Source organism: Blennius ocellaris (assembly GCF_963422515.1).
Source record: "Blennius ocellaris genome assembly, chromosome: 21".
NCBI classification, from domain to species: Eukaryota; Metazoa; Chordata; class Actinopteri; order Blenniiformes; family Blenniidae; genus Blennius; species Blennius ocellaris.
In genome coordinates this window covers 11,502,319-11,522,676 of record NC_137670.1, presented here as the reverse complement: position 1 = coordinate 11,522,676, position 20,358 = coordinate 11,502,319, and the positions used below count along the sequence as shown (strand labels likewise).

General features: G+C 43.4%; 1 protein-coding gene across 1 annotated transcript; it reads right to left on the bottom strand.

Annotated features, from left to right (window-relative positions):
* Positions 1 to 9,056: 9,056 nt before the first annotated feature.
* Positions 9,057 to 14,782, bottom strand: myoz1b (myozenin 1b; the record flags this gene model as incomplete). The annotated part of the gene is made up of 5 exons (XM_080517856.1): positions 9,057 to 9,291; positions 10,096 to 10,282; positions 10,397 to 10,466; positions 10,548 to 10,714; positions 14,698 to 14,782. The coding sequence occupies 5 exons, from the start codon at positions 14,780 to 14,782 to the stop codon at positions 9,057 to 9,059; spliced, it is 744 nt and encodes a 247-aa protein (XP_080373982.1).
* Between the last annotated feature and the right edge of the window lie 5,576 nt (positions 14,783 to 20,358).

The following is a 20,358-nucleotide window of genomic DNA, read 5'->3' as shown; positions in this document are numbered from 1 at the left end:
AGGTGGTGCACATGACACGCGGATGAAGCCGCCTTCACACGTTTCCCCCCCCCCCCCGCCGCTCGTGTTTCCGAGCTCTCGCTTCCACTCCATTTACGCCTCCCTGCGCTTTTGGAGGGCGACACAATCGAGGTGTTTCCGTTTTCGATTTTCACCGTGATTTCGCGTGAAAAGAGTGAGGTTCCTGTATCGGCTGTAAAAAAAAATCTGCATCATATTCTCTGTTTCTCTGCATCCTGCACAGTGTTCTAGTCGGACTTAGGATGGTGTATTATTCAAATTAAGAAAAAAGAATGTTCATCATTAATATTTCATTGGCACAAACATTTGTTTTTTTGTTTTTTGTTTTTAACTTCCCCGTATGTTACGGTTAAAAAAAAAAAAAAAAAGCAATTAGGGATAAATAAACAGTTTATGAAAGGAAACAGTGCATGTTCCCATTTGTTGTGCTATTGATTTATGCCGCAACCTCTGGGGACTCCACAGCCTGAGTTACTAAGCACAGCTTTAAAACGGCCACAATTATGAGAATATCACAGCAGTGTGACATTTTCCCTGCATTCTTCTTCCTCCACCAACGAAGAACGTTAATGTTCCGCTGTTACGGTATTTATTTATTTTTTTTTCTTAATCTGGTTTCAGGCTCTTCATATTTTGGATCCTGGCTGAAGAGATTTGTTCCCATTCAGCTGCAAGAGCATTAGTGAGGTCGGCCACCGCCGGGCGACGAGGACTGGATCGCCGCCATGACGAAGGTGTTGGATGGGATTGAGGTTGGGGGTTGTGCGCGGGCCAGGTTGATTCTACCAACGGCTTTTATTTTGTAAAGAAGAAAGAAACTACTTGATAGACAAGGATGTCTTTCAATTGGATGATTATATTTCGTCCGTTCATATGTCGGTGTCCTTGAGCGAGACACTGAACCTCAAAGTTGCAATGGATAGACTAGCCCTATATAAGTGAACTCTGTTGACCATATATACAGATTAATGTTGTTCCTCTAACATATACTCAACTTTATTGCTCATCCCACAAATGCATGTTCCTCATCTGTGTGGGACCATTTAAAAAGCAGGCTTAAGGGCGTGCAAAGAAGACGACCAAACACACATTTTGCTGAAATCATATTGCAAAACACACAAAAAGCAAATGGATGAATCTATACGAGTGGTTACGGTTTTGAAATGTTTGTCTTATACCTTCAAACGCACACGTTTTCCTTGTTTTCTTTCGCCGCCTCGGCTTGTTCAAAGTCCTCTACAGTAATTCCTCAGGTCAACATCATGCCCAATCCTCATTACACCCATTTGTTTCCCATTCTATGACCCTGCTTGATTCTTCTCTGCCGTGAGGAACGCATTCCACAATTGTAACCCCAGAGCAGAAAGGAAAATAAAATGCTACTATTTTGGAGTTTGGATGTCATGCGGACCGTCTCTCTCTTTCCCTGTCACTCTGCTGTTTGTAAGTGTGGATTGGTGACAGTGACGCCGGTGTCAAGCAAGCCGAACAAAGAGCCGATACTGTCCCTGAGGACAATGGGCCGTCTCTCCCGCCCCGCCCACCACCTCTCTCCAGCAAACAAAAAGGCGAGAAGTATATTTATATATATATCCCTGCAAAAGAAAGAAGCTTTGATCCTTCAGAAACTGTGGGCGCTCGCTTTGTGTCTCGTTTCTTCGCCTGCACTTTCTCCCTTCTCCTCTCATTCACTTAATTCCTGCCCTCTCTCTCCTTCTCTCTCTCTCTCTCTCTCTCCTTCTCTCTCTCTCTCTCACACTTTCTTCCATTGACCTCTATTTTCCATTCTCATTCACTCTCTCCACTCCTTCACCCATTCATCTCTGTCTCTTTTGCTTCAGTTTCCAAAAACTTCACATGCATGTGCTCGCACACACACACACACACACACACACACACACACACACACACACACACACACACACACACACACACACACAGACATACGCACAGTGGTTTCCCTCTAACTGGGTTATGTGTAACTTCAAATAGCCCTGGCTGACAATAGGGAGAGCCCAGAGTTCATCCTCCCCTCTGTGCTCCTCGTTCTTCCCCCGCTCTTTCCCACTTGGAATTTCAGGAGAAGTCATATTTGTGTGTTTCGTGAATGTGTGCGAACAATCGCCAGACACACGTGCAGCGGCATGTGTGAGCACATTACCGAGAGTGGGATTTTTTTTTTTTTTTGCAAGCAAAGCTTCAAGGTCATTCCTGCACTCAGACACTGTAATATTAAAATATACATGCGAGAACACACATGTAATTGCACGCATGCATGCTCTCACGCTCAGACACACACACACTCACACACCTCGTGCGTGTGCATATGAATATGGAGCACATGCACACACACGCACATAACCTAGATGCAAGCCATTATAACGGTGATACACAGTGCACACGGAACCCTATTAGAAGAAAACAAAAAGAGGAGTGAAAATTTGCGTAATATTTTGGTTATTACATAACCATCCTGATTTGTGATGCACGCTGAAGTCATGGGGGTTTTGCAGTTCATGTTAGAGTTTTGGGGTGATAAAGCGGTGGAGAGAGGAGAGGAGGGGAGAGGAGAGGAAAGGAGAGGAAAGGAAAGGAAAGGAAATAAAAAAAATAGACGATCAAGCTTAGAAAACAAAAAGAGGACAAAAATGACCAACAAAGGAAAGTGGAGGGACGTAAAGAAGTGGAAAGGATGGAAAGGTAATAAGTGGCATAAATTGGATTAAACAAACAACCACTTGTCAAAGGAAATCGCTAACGTGGAAGGAAAGAGCGAGCACTCCGACGGATGTTAAAGGTCAGAGGAGACACGTGGCGTGAGCGCGCCTTTTCATTTCTTCTTCTTCTTCTTCTTCTTCTTCTTCTCCTCCGTCGTCTGCTTAATCTGCTCCTCCGTATACCTCGGCCCTTTTATAATCCCGTGCATGTGGACCCGGCCCGATCCGCTCAGGCAGAAACGCTTTAGCTGAACTGGCAATACTTCTACACCAGTGAAGAACCCCCCCCCCCTCCCCCGCAGACACACCGACCCGCCGCCCTCGAGACTCCAGTCAGGATCAGTCATACACGACCAGCACGCGTCTGAAGAGCAACACTCAGAGGATTTAAACCAATTAGTGAATTTAATAGACTTGTCTTTCAAAGTGTTTCATCACACGACAATTTATCTGCACAAAGTGAATTGTCAGGTTTTATTTCCAACCAATAGCTCAGAAATAAAACACGGCTTCTTTGTGAATGCTGAATAGTCGCTGAATCGTCGCACCCGAGCAGAAGCCGCGTCTGTGTAAGATGCATCATGAAGAAGAAAAAAAAACAAACAAACATACAAGTTGCACTTATTTCCCTGTGCACAGAAGAAACTGCACCATCAGTGACGTCCTGTGGATTAATTCCTCAGCTTTTAGCCCATAAGCAGTCTTCTTCGTTTTTTTTCATCACCGTTAACAGTTTCTCTGGATTTCTGCAGCAAACCTAACAAGTTGTTTTTTTTTTCACAAACTACAATCTTTCTTTCTATTGTTCAGTTTCAGGTTGATGAAGTTTTATCACTTTTTTTGGCGATATTTAGCTCGCTGTCAGGTAGACACAGTAATGGAGGAGGTTTTTTTTATGGGACTGTAGCGTTCTGTTGACATATAGTGACATCTAGTGGTCCTAAATGGTGTTTTCTGTTCTTTTTTAAATCTGTATTAAGCTATTTTGACCTGAAGAACCGGAAGCACAGTCTGGAAAATGCGGTAAGCTGCCCTAATTGATTTGCGAATTCAAGTAATACCAATCGAAACTAAATAACACTCCCATAAGGAAGTCAGGCCTCGGTTCTGGCATGTCTTTGCAGCTAAAATGCAGCAGGAAGAGTAGAAAAAGTGGTGTTTTTAAACTAAGCTGGCACACATATACACGGACAAACACCTATTTGCTTTTACTAACCCCCGTAAAGAAGCTCCAGTTCAATGTGCTGCTTTCCAAAGTGTTTCATCTCTAAAACTCAACCTGATGAGAAGTCCGACTTAAATGTCAAGGCGACATTTGGGCTCGGTTTGGAGGACGAGGGTGCAGAATCGCGGCCGCGCGCCTCGTTTGTATTCTCCGCAACGTCGGCCCATCCATCCTACAAGGTGAAGCCTCTGTTTTCGTGGGTTGAGACTTTGGTTCGGGGTGAAGGTGAGAACTCAAAGTCAGGACGAGCCTTCACGGGCCAAAACAAATGTAGGATGGTGTGGAGTGCGAATACCGATTGCAGCTGATGAGTGATTTGCAATTTTCGAGACACTGATCATCATCCAGTGCATGATTTCGGACTGAGGGAACCAGAGGAAACCGATGCACTCACAGGAACAACATGCAAACTCCACACAAAGTTTCCAACCACCGACAAGCTCGTTTGAAAGTAGCAGTGATGGAGGAAGCTGAAATCTGCCTTTCCAAAAGAAAAATGACATGAAGCAGCGTTTTCAATTAGGGGGGTGCCGATTTGAAGTCAAACACCACTTTAAAGAGCTCAAGCAATCCAGCAGGGTTTTGACCTGGTCTTGATTTTAGCTGATGATCTGATCTCGACTCCAAACCGTGATGTAATCACACACTGGGACTGTTGGGGACCTCAGCAGGCTCCTCAGCCCCTCTGTAGTGGCTCCCCGCAGCTTCAAAGAAGCTTATTTCTTCTTCTTTCTTTTTTTATTAACTTCTTTTTCTTGCACAGCAAACAAACTCTCAGAGAGACTCCTCTCTGGCAAACAGCGTTAATAAATGGTGCTTTGAATGTTTTAATATTACATATAGTCAATAAGTCCCCTTTCAGAAAAAGACTGATTTGACAATGACTTTTTTTTTCTTTTCTTTTTTTCAATGCAACATAAACTTCGGTTTTGGCTTACATACAAGTTTGTGAGCAGGGATTCGTCTTAATTTTGAAGGTTAAATGGATTACATTTGATCGTTCGAAACAAACAAAAAAAAAAAAATGGCTTGAAAAGGTTGCGGACCTGCAGAGTGGCCTCCCATCGATCTCCATTTGCTCTTCTATCCACATCAGGGGTTGCACATTACGGGACAGGTCACCGGTTCAACAATGGTTGACACACACACACACGTGAGAAACTCATGATCACCAATCAGGACTGGGGAAGAACGTGGAAACTCCACAAAGGGGGGGCACACACCCACAGTGCAGCCCGCAGACAGGCGCGTCAAAAAACACCTGAATGGACATTTCACAGGTCTGGAGGATTGTTTCTAAAAGAAAGCATGAGGTGCATTGATAAGAGCGTTTCAGTGAGCCTCCCTTGTCTTGATTAATGGAAATGAGGGGGCGGCTGGCACGCTCCTTTTTTTTTTTTTTTTTTAGAAGGGTGCACGTGCGTGCGCCGGAGGCACGCAGCAGAGAGCTGTGTCACCGTCTCTATACTGTGACGGCGCGGGGGGGGGTGTGATGGTTGGAGGGGGGGGTTCTGGATGATGATGCGGGCCAAAGTCGTCAATCACGCGGATCGAAGCCGCAACATTAAATTACCACCACCGGAGCGGCGTCCCCCACCCACAACCCCCAACCTCGGGGGAGCGGTGACAGCGGCGCGTGAATCCGCCGCGGTTAAAGGCTGCGGTCTCCCCGGCCATCCATCAACAAGTCCACCAAAACAGTGCCAAAAGCAGAGACGCACACCGGGGGGGCAGGAGTGGGGGGTGGTGGTGGGGGGGGTTACAATCCTTAATAACACCTGTAACTGCACCGTGCAACGGGGAAGGGTGGGCGACGTAAAGCGGCAGCACGAGGGAGCGCAGCTGCGCAGCGAGGAATTACCGACCCGAGACCACCTGATAGGCTCAGGGAATGAAAGTGACAGCGCACGGAGCAACGGGGGGGGCGATCCCCGGCTCCCCCGCTGAGGAGAGCGGCGATCGTCACCGTTATTATTACAGAGATGGAGAACAAATCCCCCCCCCCAAAAAAAAAAATGACAGCCATCCTCGTAGACTGTCACCGGAGCGCATCTGGAGAGGTGGTTCACATCTGGCCGACACGCTGCCTGGCCCCCCCTCCCTCACACACATTTTTAAGACACACACACACACACACACCTACTCCGTCCGGTGCGCTCACATGTGAGTCCCCCTCCTCATGCCCCCCCTCCTCCTCCTCCTCCTCCAGAACTCTGTAAGCGCGTGCGGTGTGTTGCGGTGCGATGCGTGCATGTTTTGTGTAGTTTTTAGTTCCACTCACCCCGGCTGCTGTCACCGCCAGTCTCCGTCCGATCGCGTGTCCGACCGTGTGATTTAACGGGAGAAGAGGGCGAGCCGTGGACTCATCCAGCCCCCACCAGCGCCATCCATCCAGCGCTGCGGTCGCTGCACGCGGCTCTCGCGATACCGTGCCGTACCCCCCCCCCCCCCACCCCCCCCCTTTCCTCTCTCACGCGCACACGCACACACGCACGCGCACATACACTCCACTCCCCCCCACCACGTGTGACGTCGCTGTCTTATCGGCCCGGTTTGTCCGGCCCGATGCCGCCGCCTTTCGGGCGCGATGCAAGAGGAGTGCGAGCACACGGCGGTGACGTCATCCTGTTCTTTACCTGAGCGCGTGTGCTTGTGCGTGTGTGTGTGTGTGTGTGTGTGTGTGTGTGTGTGTGTGTGTGTGTGTGTGTGTGTGTGTGTGCGTGCGTGTGTGTGTGTGTGTGTGTGTGATGTTTCTCAATGTTTTTTAGTTTTTTTTTTAACATACAGATCTTGACTGTCACATGTGTCCCGCTGGCAGCGACGTGCAGAGGACATCTGTTCATGTTCTGCCAGCTCCAGTTTGCACACACTCACTATTCATAGAGCAGGTGAGAGGTCATGCAGACACCATTTAGCTGAGCAGCATGGGTGCAGAGGAGAGAGGAGAGAGGAGGGGGGGGATCTCCTGCATGAGCATGAAAATGTTTATTGACATTTAGTCAAGGTCAAAAATCTGTTAATTGCTTTGGCAGGTGGAAAGGCTATAAGCACAAATAATTATGGCTGCCACTGGGTGCCATTTGTGACGAGAGCAAGCAGGTGATGTTTTCTTTGACAACAGTGGAGTGGACTGAAAGGACATCAGATAAAAACCAATAGATCTATTGATCGATCTGTTTTATCCAACTGGACCTGATCCCAGTTGAACTGTGGGTGAAGGTAAAAGGTGCACCTTGGACAGGTCAGCACTCCAGCACAGGGCAAACACACACACGCACACACACACACACACCCACACACTCACCCCTCCAGAGTAATAAACAGGGAAATAGACCAGACTGGCTGGGAAAAGAAAACACACCCACAGAAAGAACAAACAAACAGGGAAAGTTTTACCGGCACAAGAACTGTTGGAAAATTTCTGGTAAATCCGTTGAATGTTTCCAGTAAATTTCCATGGTAAATTATATTAGCTATTAAAATCTGTTTTGTCGCTGCATCAATGCAAAATTGTCCATGTCCGCATCACGATGCAACATAGAAGGAGTTCAAATTAACACCCTGGACATTTATATGTCTTATTTGTAAGTTAAACATTAGGAATACCTCAAATGCGTTAAATATATTACCACAAAAAACCATCAAAACTTTGTCCACACGGACAGTTATTGTGCAACACACGCTATATTAAAAGAGTGTGAGATTAATAGAATTTCTTTTTTTAAATGTATCTCTACATTTGAATCCCAACTGACAGCTCAAAGTTTGAAAATAAACTAAAATCCTTTCCTCAGGCAGATAAACAATATTTGTGTTCGTCACACATTAAATTTGTATTCAATGCAGTGTTTATTTCCAAAATATTTCATTTCATTTCTAGTATTTGATACTATTTACTTGACTGGAGCATCAGTGAACATGCATCACGAGGATCCTCATGTCAAACCCCTGTTTCCATACAATAATCACATAGGTATCCATTTGTGCATTTTTTTTTTAAATAAATATAACCAGACAAGTCTCTAAGTATGTTTCCTTACCTGGTAGTGCTCGGGGTTGAGTTGTGACTTTGTGAAAAGGCTTCCCGTGGAAACATTCGTCTACAGTTTAAGCTGCCAAGGCTCTCTGTACAGTAGTGACACCAAATTAACACTTCCAATGTAATGAATGCAAGAAAATCCACCATTCAACCAACCTGTGCTGCTTTGTGTGAGGAAAACAGAATGCAAAACTAACCTATTGCATTGACTTAAAAGACGCACGTATATTAGAAATCGAGTTGAATATATGTCATCTATTCAAGGCTTCAATTTGAATTTAATATATTTGAGTTGTTGTTTTGGGCCATATCTTTGTTACAGTCGATTGTCAAATGTAAAAGTTCCGGGTGGTAAACAAGATAATCTGTGGCTCGAGATGCAATCATGGGCTTTTCGGCGACTTTCAAGCTCGTTCAGCTTTTCTTTTCTTTATTCATCAGCAGATAAAGTCACACAGCTCATGATGCGCGGAGGATTTTACAGTCCAGTGAAATGAGGACAAGCGAGTGAAGTCTGATGAAAGAAAAACACTAACAAGGGACCATTTGAGACGCAGTCGTTTTCCCACAGTTATGAATTCCCCAGGATAAGCATGAAATGAAAGCTGCTGGGCGTTCTGTAAAGGGGGAGGTTTATTGCACAGATACATTGTTTTAAGAGTGCAGAGTGCTTTTTTTTTTTTCTTTCTTTCTCTTTCTTCTATTCACACAGTGCATACATGAGTTCATAATGAGCAAAAACCTTAGTGAGCCTCATACATATTTATTGAGGGAAAAGGGGACGGCGGGCACACAGGAGACTCGGGGAAATACTTCACTCCATCAGGTCGTTTCAGAATAACGGCGCTTAATTTAATTTCCATGCAAATAAAGTACGTATCAGTGTGTGCTCAATGATGCCTCAGCAGTTCTTGCACTGCTTATATTATCGTGTCTTTGGTGTAAATTATGATCTGCCTCTCGTTTTCACAGAGACACTCGCATGTCAGTGTATTCTTTTTGTGTGTGTTTCAGGCTACTTGTGCTGTAAACGCGCTCGTGCCTGCATGCGTGTTCACAGGTCATCTGTCTCTCCGTCGAAAGGGATGGCGTCCAGGTCCATGTGGATGTGTGAGTTGTCCTCGCTGCAGATCCAGCCAATGGGCGTGCGGTTGAACGACGGGCGCGAGCGGATGTCGGCCTGCAGGGAGGGCAGAGGCTCTGGCTCCTCGGCGGTGGCGCTGAGCTCTGGGAGCTCGAAGGTCAGCATCTTGGATGCCTTGTCGTAGCCGCCGTATGGCAGCGCCGTCCTGCGTAGGGAAGGAGGATAAATGGGAGGGAGCGGTGGATTTGCTCAGGATTTGCTCACGGTTTGCATCAAACAGGTTCGAAGCGTTACAAATGCGTGATTTTGATTTCGTCATTATTATTTAGTCTGCAGCTTTTACGAGCAAAAGAGTCATTTTCCACCAAATCGGATTTAACTGGAAGTGCAAACCATGTTTAGCCTTTAGGATGAGGGTTAGGCTGACGCGCCTTATAAAGTCTCATATATAGTTTTGATACACAAACAAACACAAACTGTGTCTTATGTTGTATTTAGGAAGCTTCAATTACAAGTCAGGATGCAAACGTTTCATTACATTTGACCTGTTTTTATGCCTGATTTTATCAGTGTCACTCCTCTTTTTCAGCATTTCTTTATAAGCGTATTTAACATATTAGCTGTTTTAACAATTTTGTACATTTTTTTTTCCCCATTTCATTTATTTCCTTTAGAAACTCTAGTATTTACAGGGTGTTTTTTTTAAGCCATTTTAGAATTTTTTTCATTTATTTTCACTGTGGGAGGAAACCAGACTTCTTAAAAAAAACATGCACTCTTATCCAGGAAGAATATAAAAACATAACGAAAGCCCATATTTTAACTGGAGACTTTCTTGCTGAGTTCTCCCCGTAATGGAAAAGCCTGCTTATTCAGCAATCTGTCTTTATGAATGGCAACTTTTATGATCGGGGCCAAAAATAGTTCCCGAAATCACTCTTAATTCTTTCCTACGAAAAGTTGCAAGCTGAAATGTTGAAATGTGACGTGTGTTTGCGTGTCTCTGTACTTGTTGAAGCTCTTGTACTCAGGCAGGTCTGGGTGGATCTGGATGGGTCCCGGCATGGAAGCCCTCATGGTGGCTTTCAGCTCCTCGTTGTCCCTCATGGCCTTTTCCCACGGCGACACATACGTGCGTACGTACTCCTTCCTCCTCTTCTCTCTATCTGCCCCCTCGTCCACGATTTCCTCCACCTCTGAGACGCACGGGCATCGAAAAGCAGGGGGAATAGATTAAGAGAATAAAAGCAAACCTTAAACAGATTTGAAGAGCAAAAAAAAAAAGAAGAAGAAGAAAAATCTGTTCCTACTTTCTTCTTTTGGCTTCTCGGGCTTTGGTGGAATCGGAGGAGGGGACATCAGCAGGTTTTGGAGGTTCTGCTGGAGGATAAAAACGAGATATAATCTGATCTGAGCGCACGCGACACAACAAACCGCTGCATTCGAGGTCGGCGCTCTCACCAAGTTCTCGTTGGACACAATGAACTTCTCCACCCTCTGCTGCCTCATCTTGAACATCTTGGACCCCTTGTTCTTGAGCAGGGTGAGCTCCTCCAGCATCACATCCTTGGGTGTCTTGATCTTGGTGCCCAGGTTGAGTTCAGAGGCCTCTGGGTCTGACTCGTCATCTGATGGAGGAGGAGGAGGAGGAGGAGGAGGAGGAGGAGGAGGAGGAGAAGGAGGGTGAGAAAAGAGAGACGTTTATTCAATACAACGCTATTCGTCTCGTGTTATTTGTACACAACCTTCAGATCAATTCTGGATCCTACATGTTGGATTTATGGGCTCACAAATTCAATGCACACAAAAAAACTGCCATAAACTCTGCCTTTAGTTTGAATTGTCTTTGCGGTTTTATTCAACACAATTTCAAATTTTGAGAATTAGACTTTGTGGCATAAGCTATTTCAAATTGTTGCCCACTCATTAACAAACTTGAAATACAGTATAAAACAAATAATAATAAATAATAATAATAATAATAATAATAATAATACATAAAAATCAGTTCCTTTTTAAAATAAAATCCACAAATGTGCAGGGCATGCTATCACACCCTGGATGCCATACCTACCTCCTCCCACAACATTATAAAAGCAGCTGTTATGTTACAGAGGCAAATTTGACGACCCTGCATTAACTTCAAGGATCATCAGTAAGCCATGAGATCGATCGCTTCTGGACATTAATGCAGGAGCGACTGCTTTCAATGGTTTCAGCATTACTGAATGGCTCATTGATCTTATTCCTGCTCCTAATATTAATGACAGACTTTATGTAGAGACCACCACCAGTGAACATTTCTTTTGTCGTGATAACCATACACAGGATGGGCTGAGGAGGACACTTGTAAAACACTACTACACTTTCATTTAGTTATGTCTTAAGATTTTTATATGTGGGTATTGTGTCTTTTTAATTAAGTTTTTTGTGGATATATTCTTTCCTTCTCCAATTTTGCTTTTGCTTTGTCACTTCCTTATATTTTAGCCTGTTTATCTTTGTTGAAAGACTTTTCTATCTACACTTTCATAGCTCATTTCATCCCTGTATTTTATGTTTTTTCTATTTATCTAATGATCATATTGTCACACTCCCTTTGAATCATACTTACCTACAAAGAAGAATTGATACTAGTTTTATACAAACAGCTTCATTTATTGTATGAAAATGATTTATAATGTAATGTAAAGAACATATAAATATTGTATTACTGGTTTCATGCTGGACTCAAATATCTGAACCTTCCTGCTCTACTTTGCTCATGTAATAATCAATACAACCACTGGAGGTCCTCATAAAGCGTTTTCATGCAGTTGTTCGAAAATACCTTATATCTGCTTGCAATGGTCATTAAATTAAACTGGCGCTGTGTCATTCAGGAGATGTAGTGGTTTGCATTCTTGCCTCACAGGAAGAATGTCCCCCGGTTTGAGTCCAGGTTGGGTTTGAAGGGTCTTTGTGTGAGCTTATATTCCCTCCCTGCTCACTTCCTCCAGCTTTTCTTCCACGGCCTAAAAACATTCGCCTGAGCTTGATGCAGCAAGGATACATCTAAATCACTATATAATCACCTACACATTATTGCTATTTATAACTTTTCTCCTGAACCACTTGAATAAAATAAATTGCACTTCCAGTGAAGATTCATGCTGTGAACCATTTCAGAGCAATAAAGAAACAGAGGATTGGAGGTTTTTTTGCAGCACTGTCAGAGCCCATCTGGTAAATTAAAAGGTGTGTTTACGTCCCTCCACATCTCCCATGTTGAATGACGGATGTATAAGCTGGTAAAGGGCATGCTTTCATCATTTGGCGTCCGGGTCGTAGGCGCGGTGATAAATATGAGTGGTGGGCCTGCTGTGAGATGCTGGAAGTTGTGATCACATGAAACCATGGGAGTTGTCTGCATTATTGGGCCAAAGCAATATGTAGGAAAAGTCACAGCAGGTTTTCTGTTAGACCTGTTTATGGGGGGAAATCCTTGTAACACACTGCCCCCCCCCCCCTCTCTCTCTCTCACACACACACACCTCTACTCTCTTACAGTGATGGAGAGATCTGATGGATTTTACTGGTCCACAGAGCTCCTCATAAAACACTCTTCTCATCCACCACATACACTCTGATATCACTCATAACACCTGGAGTTCAGCCATAAACCCATCTACACACTCACACTCGCACACACGCTCACACGGACACGTCTATAAAGCGGGGAGTTGGCAATGCAATGCTGCAGAGAGCTGTTAGCAGTACCTCATAAATCAGACTTGTACAAGTAGGTGTGTGTTAAGTGTGTGAAAGAGAGGGGGAGAGAGAGAGAGAGAGAGAGAGTAATCGAGGTTACTGAGGAGGGCGAGCTCTCCCATGGGGATATTGATTAGAGTGTTAATTCAGAGGAATGTGTAACCAGAGCCTCCTGCTGACTGGGAGGAAACTGGACGGACTGACGGAGGCAGGGACCGGACACTCAGACTGACGGTGGCGCGGGAACAGCAGTGGAGATGACACCGAGGCGGCGGATGATGATGGATGTGTGTGTGGGCATTAACTGGAGCAAAATGAGGGATAAGCGGGATAAGCTCCGGAATGAGTGACTGGATACAGATGTGCCAATAGAAGGAGAGTTGATAGAGAAAACAGAGGGTAAAAAAAAAAAAAGCACGCATGGAGGAAGACAGATATTTCCTGTTCAGAGATTAGCAAGGAATATATTGTGGTGGGCTCTCAACGTGACACATTACGCAACAGGTGCATGACAATAGAGAAAATGTACTGGAGTTGTTGCGATGCTTTTTCAAATACGCCGCATGGCAGCACATTCAGGATAACCTTTTGTTTGTTTGGAATATCTCTAACTTGTGTGTACTTGTGTGCAAGGCTGTGTTATATTTCCTGGACACAAGCGGCCCAGTGGAGGTTACAGCATCTCAGCCTGCAGTCTCATTAATATGTGTGGGCAGTGTTTTATTTGGTGTGTGTTTACTCCGCTGGATAATATGAGTGTCCCAGTGTAGGTTACAGCAATTTCACAGGGTGTTTGATTAATGCGCTTTTAAAAACAAGTGAATGTGCCCAGTGCTTCATTTTGTGCACATTTACTGTGCATGATGATGCGAATGTCATAGTTTAAACATTTAGCAACAATTTAATCTACTGAATGCTTAATATTTCGATCAATCTGCTTTTAGACCCATCATGGTTATTTTTTTTAATTGTTGTTGTACATTGTGTATGTTTAGAGATCACCACTATACGCTGCAGTCTGATAAATATGCTCGTAGACGTGAGACACAGTGAGATGTGTTGTATGTCAATTTCACACTAAGATGTAGAAGTAAAAAAGATACATAAATCTGAGAAACCATCTTTTCATCTATTCAAATTACATCCTCAGTTTTCTGTCTCCTCATGAAAACTTGGGGCTTTTTCTCTATATTTAGACGCGGTGCACTTTGAGATTGAACAATTTTAGATTGCGCAGCAAGACTTTGAACAGATGGACCAACTGGTGGGTCTGGCAGAAAGAGCAGCATTCAACGCTGTGTTTCTCACGAGATCGTGACTCCTCCCGACAATAAGTAAAAATAAATAAATAAATATTCTGCTGCACAAGATGTGACTTTGGAAGAAAAAAAATAAATAACGGAAGAAGCTTGTTCTAAACATAAACAGTCATTGTAGCCAAACAGAAAGACCACATATTGTAAAGGAAGGCAACAGGCAGTCGGAAAATGTGTTAATGTTCTGAAATCTGTGGCTGAATTTAGCTTTGCGCTTTAAGAGTTTAATACCGAGCCGTGGCTACATTTTTACTACTTGTATTGCTTCCAGCTCAGTGCTGCGAACACACAGTGTCAAACAAATTTAGTTGGCGGCGGCGTCTGGTATTCTGTGCGGCCTATGATGGTGACAGATTTGTGGCCGCTCTGCCACCTGATAATGACCCTCACGACTGCAGGACATGCCACTTGCATGTTGGATATTCTGTCAATACTTGTTACAAGCATGTGCAAATGTGCGTTTCACAGTTGTCGCCATACAACCACATGCAATAGGTCAGGATGTTGTTTTATGATTTAATTGTGTTGCTGTGATTGTGTTTTACCGTTCTGGCTGATGTGGGTCAGGTCGGTGATGATCTTGCTGGCCTTCTTTCTTTTGTTCGGAGGGGCAGGAGCTGCGAGAGGCATGGCTGGAAAACACAATGGACAGATGATTTAGACTACTAAGTTTTGGAGGTCTATTTATATATCAAATCAATAACAAGGTAACTCAATATGAACGCTGCATTATATATTTTGACGATATGTGTATACGCACCTGTTATTCATACGTTACAGAGTTAAAATGTTCAAGAATACTGGGATTTATTTGACGTGCAACTATTATAACGGCAGCAAATTGAAGCATTGGCAAATATCTGCATCAAGAAAAGATTTGCACGCATCATTAATGAGAAAACTCCGCTCGCATCTCATTTGTGAGACGTAAACGTTTGCAACAAAGATCCATTGATCTTAGGGAAGAAAAAAATGTACATGAACCACACATTTCTGGAATCACTTCACTTTCTGTATCAAAACCAAACAATTAGGACAAATAACTGTTTAAATGCTTCTATTGTGAAGGCGATTCTTTATTGTTATGTAGTTATCAACAGGGTGTGATTTGTGCTGCAGAAGCAGAAAGGAAGGGGAAGGAATGCAACTTAAGGGTATTAAGTAGACGGAGGGTAAGTATAGCATCAATTTAAAACAGACACTTTTCACACACAATTTCACATTTCTGTAAAAACCCATTGTATTGTAGACAACACAAGGTGCAAGATCATGATAAAGGGTACAGGTGTATTGTTTGCAGAGAGCATTCATCAAAGTGTAGTTGTACAGGGAGAAAGAAAGTGTGAGTTAAGAGTTAATAGAGTGAGTTTCACTCTCATTGTTTGAGTGTTGAAAACTCTGCTTCACTCAGGCTCCTCAAATGAAAATGCAAAACCTACGCTACTCTTTGGGTGTCCGTTTACATGAGAATGGTGTCCAGAGCCGCTGATAATATAACTTTTTGAAAATGTTCTCACTCCATCTCCTTGGAAATGGGGGGGAAAACCCAACTTTTTGAAAGCATTCCGACTCCGTCTCTATGTAACACCGTTTTTTTTTTTCTGAAACGCTGGTACTGTGCAGGATGTGCACCACGGTCATAGTCATTTGTTCTTTTACACATGCATGAGGAGACAGATAATAACAACAATGGAATTCTCCAGAGTGCCATGACTCCCAGTCGATATTCTCCTGGGACTTGATAGTTTTATAGTTGAGAGTCACCTATAATAGCTGTCCAACTTGGTTGTCCGTCCATATAAATGTCCGCCTACTCACCATTGTTAATGTTTATAGCGTATTGTTCTCCGCGTGCATGTGTGTGTATGTGTGTGGTTTCATTAGAAAAACAAACAACAGCATCCACTACTGGCCCGACATATGTACTACATCATTTCCAGTGGAAGCAGACATAATTTTCAAGTGTTGTCGTGTCAACGTGAAACTTTTCTGTAATGAAAATACAGAAATGTTTTCACATGTAAATTGATCTTGATTTTCATTGCCGTGGAGGTGACAAAAATCATTTTCCTTGTTCTTGTGACCGCATAAACTACCTGTATTTTTCAACTGACCGGAATCCCTTCGGTTTGCTTGACCTGTTCGCTGTGTGGCAAAGAGCTTGGCAAATTTAGCAACACGACAGCGACAGGCAGTGAAATGTGACACAACAAAGTGTGAAACCTCCCCACACCTATTCACAGAATACTCCCTTATTCCTCAGAGATATTTGGGCAGGATGGAGTTGCACACGCGCCCAAAGTCCTGGCGAGCTCCAGCAGAACATCAGCGGATTCCCTAAATTAAGTTAAGCACACTTTAAACGTGGTGTGCTACCCCTGCATGCCCTTGAGAACATTAATTCCCGGTGGGAGCTTGTGTCTCTCCTGACTAGCCGCTCAGATGGGGCCTGGCAGTATGTCGCTGTCAATTGCTCAGGTCCAAAGCAATTATGTAAAACTGGAGGTTAGTCCCCATACAGGAGGAAAAAAAAAAAAAAGCAGGAGGGCCCCCTCTGCAGGGAGACAGTTAATGTAATTGCTTTTCATCCACTGTAATTGAAGCCCATTTCCTAGCCGGGGATTCAGTCCTGTGTGTGAGCTATTTTTACGAGTCCATGTTCTATAGTGCTCTGATGAGTGGGACTGTCATGAGACGTACATGCTTCGGGACACACACATACACACAGGTACACACTAATATGCACTCAAATAGCTCGTCTCCTGTGATTAATGTGAGTCACAGGCTGCTGGATTAGAGGCAGGAGATTACAGGTGTTTTTGGATGTTCAGGGAAATGCAAGAAGGAGGCAAGTACAGGAACTGTGCGCGAGGGCCTGGGTCCTGTTACCGCCTCTACGAGTGAAGAGGCGCTCCTGTCCCCCTCGACCTGCCTGTTTTAGCTCCAGATAAATCTCGAGGGGACAGCTGGGAAGGAAGGGCATCAGTCAGCACATTCCCAAATGCACACATACATCCATCCCCGAGGACTAAAAACTCCACCGCAGAAGGCTGCATTCCTCGCTGACTGCAGATTTCAGTAAGACGTGGTGGGAGGAGAACCGAAAGACGCCGTCCACCAACTGGCTCCCAGGAGTCCACTTTCTCAAGAGAGAGTGAATTTCAAGTTAAGGTTCAAGTCATGCAATCTGAAAAGTGAATTGGAAGTTTTTCTTGAGCAAAAAAATAATGTATATACTGCAGTATTTTATTGAGCATGTGCTTACAATTTTCTATTTTATTAACCCAGTCACCTACAAAGGTCTGCAGAGAAAACTCTAACCCGAACCCTAACAAAACTGTCACCACAAGTCAAATTTAATCCCACAGTATGTCAAATGTCACTGACCATCAGCGGCAGGGAATCCGCGTTCATTCAAGTCGTATCTGAGGAAAATCTCACTGGGTATCACAGACCTTCAGCACCTCCTAATGTCCTACCTAGAAGACTCAGGTATCCACAGGAAGACTCAGACCCAGGAGGAACAGGAATAGAGATTTCCAGGTAGATTGGTGTCCTGGAGCGTGTATTGTACTGCCTGCCCTCCTCTTCGCCCCGTGGTGACTGAAACCCTATCAGCAGGGCTGCTGCAGTGCTGTGGACCAGACCTGGGGGTGGGGTGAATCCAGTAAAGGGGTATAGACTCAGATGGGGGGTGGTGTTTTGAGTTCAGAAGTTGGTGAGTGAGAAGATGAGCAGGTACAGGTATATAAAAAATATAAGAAAGTTACCTTAAATAAACAGCCTCAATCGCGAAAAAAAATTATAATAAATGGAATGAAAGAAGTCCCTCCTTTGCCACATTCATTCATCCCTTGACCAACAAAAGAAACTGATTCGAGATATTTCTAAGTCCTTGCTCTTCTAATGTATCATCTTTTATTGTTTGTGTTGTGTTGTTGTTTGTTTTCCTGTGCTGAAACTTAATTGATATCGAGGAAGTCTTTTCCATCTGATTTTGGCAACCACATCCTTGTTGTACTTATTTCCTGACTCGTTTGTACTTTCTTAGTTCCGAACCAAGATTTAGAAAGAAAAAAGAAATCTGCTAAGGATTTGGGTTTTTGGATAGATTTTAAAGATGATAGCAATCTCAGGGGCTATTTCCATGGGGTTTGCATCTTCTCCCTGTGCCTATGTGAGCTATATATGGGGGCTTTAGCCACCTTCCACATCTTAAAACATGTGGCTCAAGGTGTGAGAGTGATGACTGCATGACTGTGTAAGGTTGGGGAATTTGAATCAGGCAAAACACAAAACAGGGAAAAGCATAAAACCTAAACATCATGCAGGGACTTCAATCATCCACAAGCACTGATGTGTTGTTGGACACTGAAATGTATCTTCCTGGGTGTGGTATGGGAGAATCTCCATCTCCTGTGACGTCCAGGCGTCACTTCTGCAGAGATCAACTCACCCCACATGGAAAGAACCTATATGAGGATATATGCGCCTATATAGAACATATAAGCAGTTTATATGCACATATATGCTGCATATATGCGTATATATGCCACATATAGGCAACATTTAGGTGCATATATGTGAATGTACAGGCCATATAGGTCTCCTGTACTGCTTCTTTATTTCCACATATATATATAGCGTATATATCTCACTTTTGCAACTGTCATACATTATCAAGGCAATAACTGAGAACTAACTAAAAAACAATCATGCAAGAAGAACATATACGTGCATATATGTACCTATATAGGTACCTGTATGCACGTATATGTGTACACATATATGTGCATATAATATAGGAAAACGGCCAATTTTATATATGTCACATATATTAAAAACCTATATTAAAACATATATGTTTATATAGGTTATTTCCATGTGGGGCCGTGTGGAGTCTGGATTCCGGCTCAGCCTGAGGTCTTTAATGATAAATGTTCGAATCCTGATGAAGAGATTAACGAGATGCCAGTAAAATGTTCCTTTTTTTTTTTTTTTTTTTTTTGCTCTGACTGCAGGTGAACAAGTGGCATTTGATTAAAGAAAAAAGAAAAGTAAAGAAAAACAACACAAAATAATAATGCAAAAAAGCAGGATACTGGTTTGTCTTAAGGGCTTTTGCACTGTTGTTGATGTGTTTTCCTCCCCCGTGTGAGAGACTCTTTGTACTTCCTCCTCCAGCTAGGAAACCTTTCGCTATGATTGGCAGCCTCATTGTGCTTGGCAGGAGTTCAGCCTGTATCACTGTGTCAGTCAGTTTGTCAGCGCACAGCTTTTTGCATTCAATTCATTTCCCTGCAAAGCCACAAGAACACGGGTGGTTGGGTGACGGTCGGGCGACTTTAAATACTCTAAATTACGTAATTGAGATCGAGTGACTATTGGAAATGAAAATAAAATATCCAAAGATTTTCAATTGAAATCTTGTTTTCTGACTACGTCTCACCCTATGTCCTGAATCCTTGACTGGAAAACTTCTCCACTACATCGTTTGATCTTCTTTGAGGCCTTCATTTCATCTTTCTTCCAATATAACCGCTATCTCTGATCGTGACAGATGCACGAAAGTGAGATCTTGTTGTGTCCAGCTCTAAACTGGAACAATCATTATGGGACATCTGCAATTACTGGCTCATACTAAAGAAAGTCCCCAAATTTTCCAAATTGCTTTTCTAAGAATCGTGAATGCCTTGATTGAATTTCATTGCGGTTGGGTGAACAGCGAAGGGGGATCAATTGAAAACCCAACATTGCCATTTTCCAAGAAAACAATGGAAATTGAACAGGTAAAGGGGCCTTAATAAATAATTATAAATTCATCAGACATGCAAACCTCCACAATCTGGCCGCACCTTCACCTTGAGTCTTGACTCCAAATACAGAACTCTGCTGACCGCAAAACATAGTAAGAGGAAAAGAGCTTCTCTGGCAAAGCAACCAAAGAGGAGATAAAATATACAGTGATGCTTCTCCTTCTGTCTCAATAACATTATAGAAAAGAAAAAAAAGCCATCAGAATTCGGAGTTTAACATTTGGATTAACTGCTCCAAAAATAGGCAAATGGGTGGTGTATGCATGTGTGTGTGAGAAACTGAGTATGAGAAGAAATAACAGTAAAGAGGTGTTAAAATAGACTAAATAGAAAGTTTTCAAAGGAGCACTGCAGTTATTCCAATGGGCGCAGTTACAGAAATGATGATAC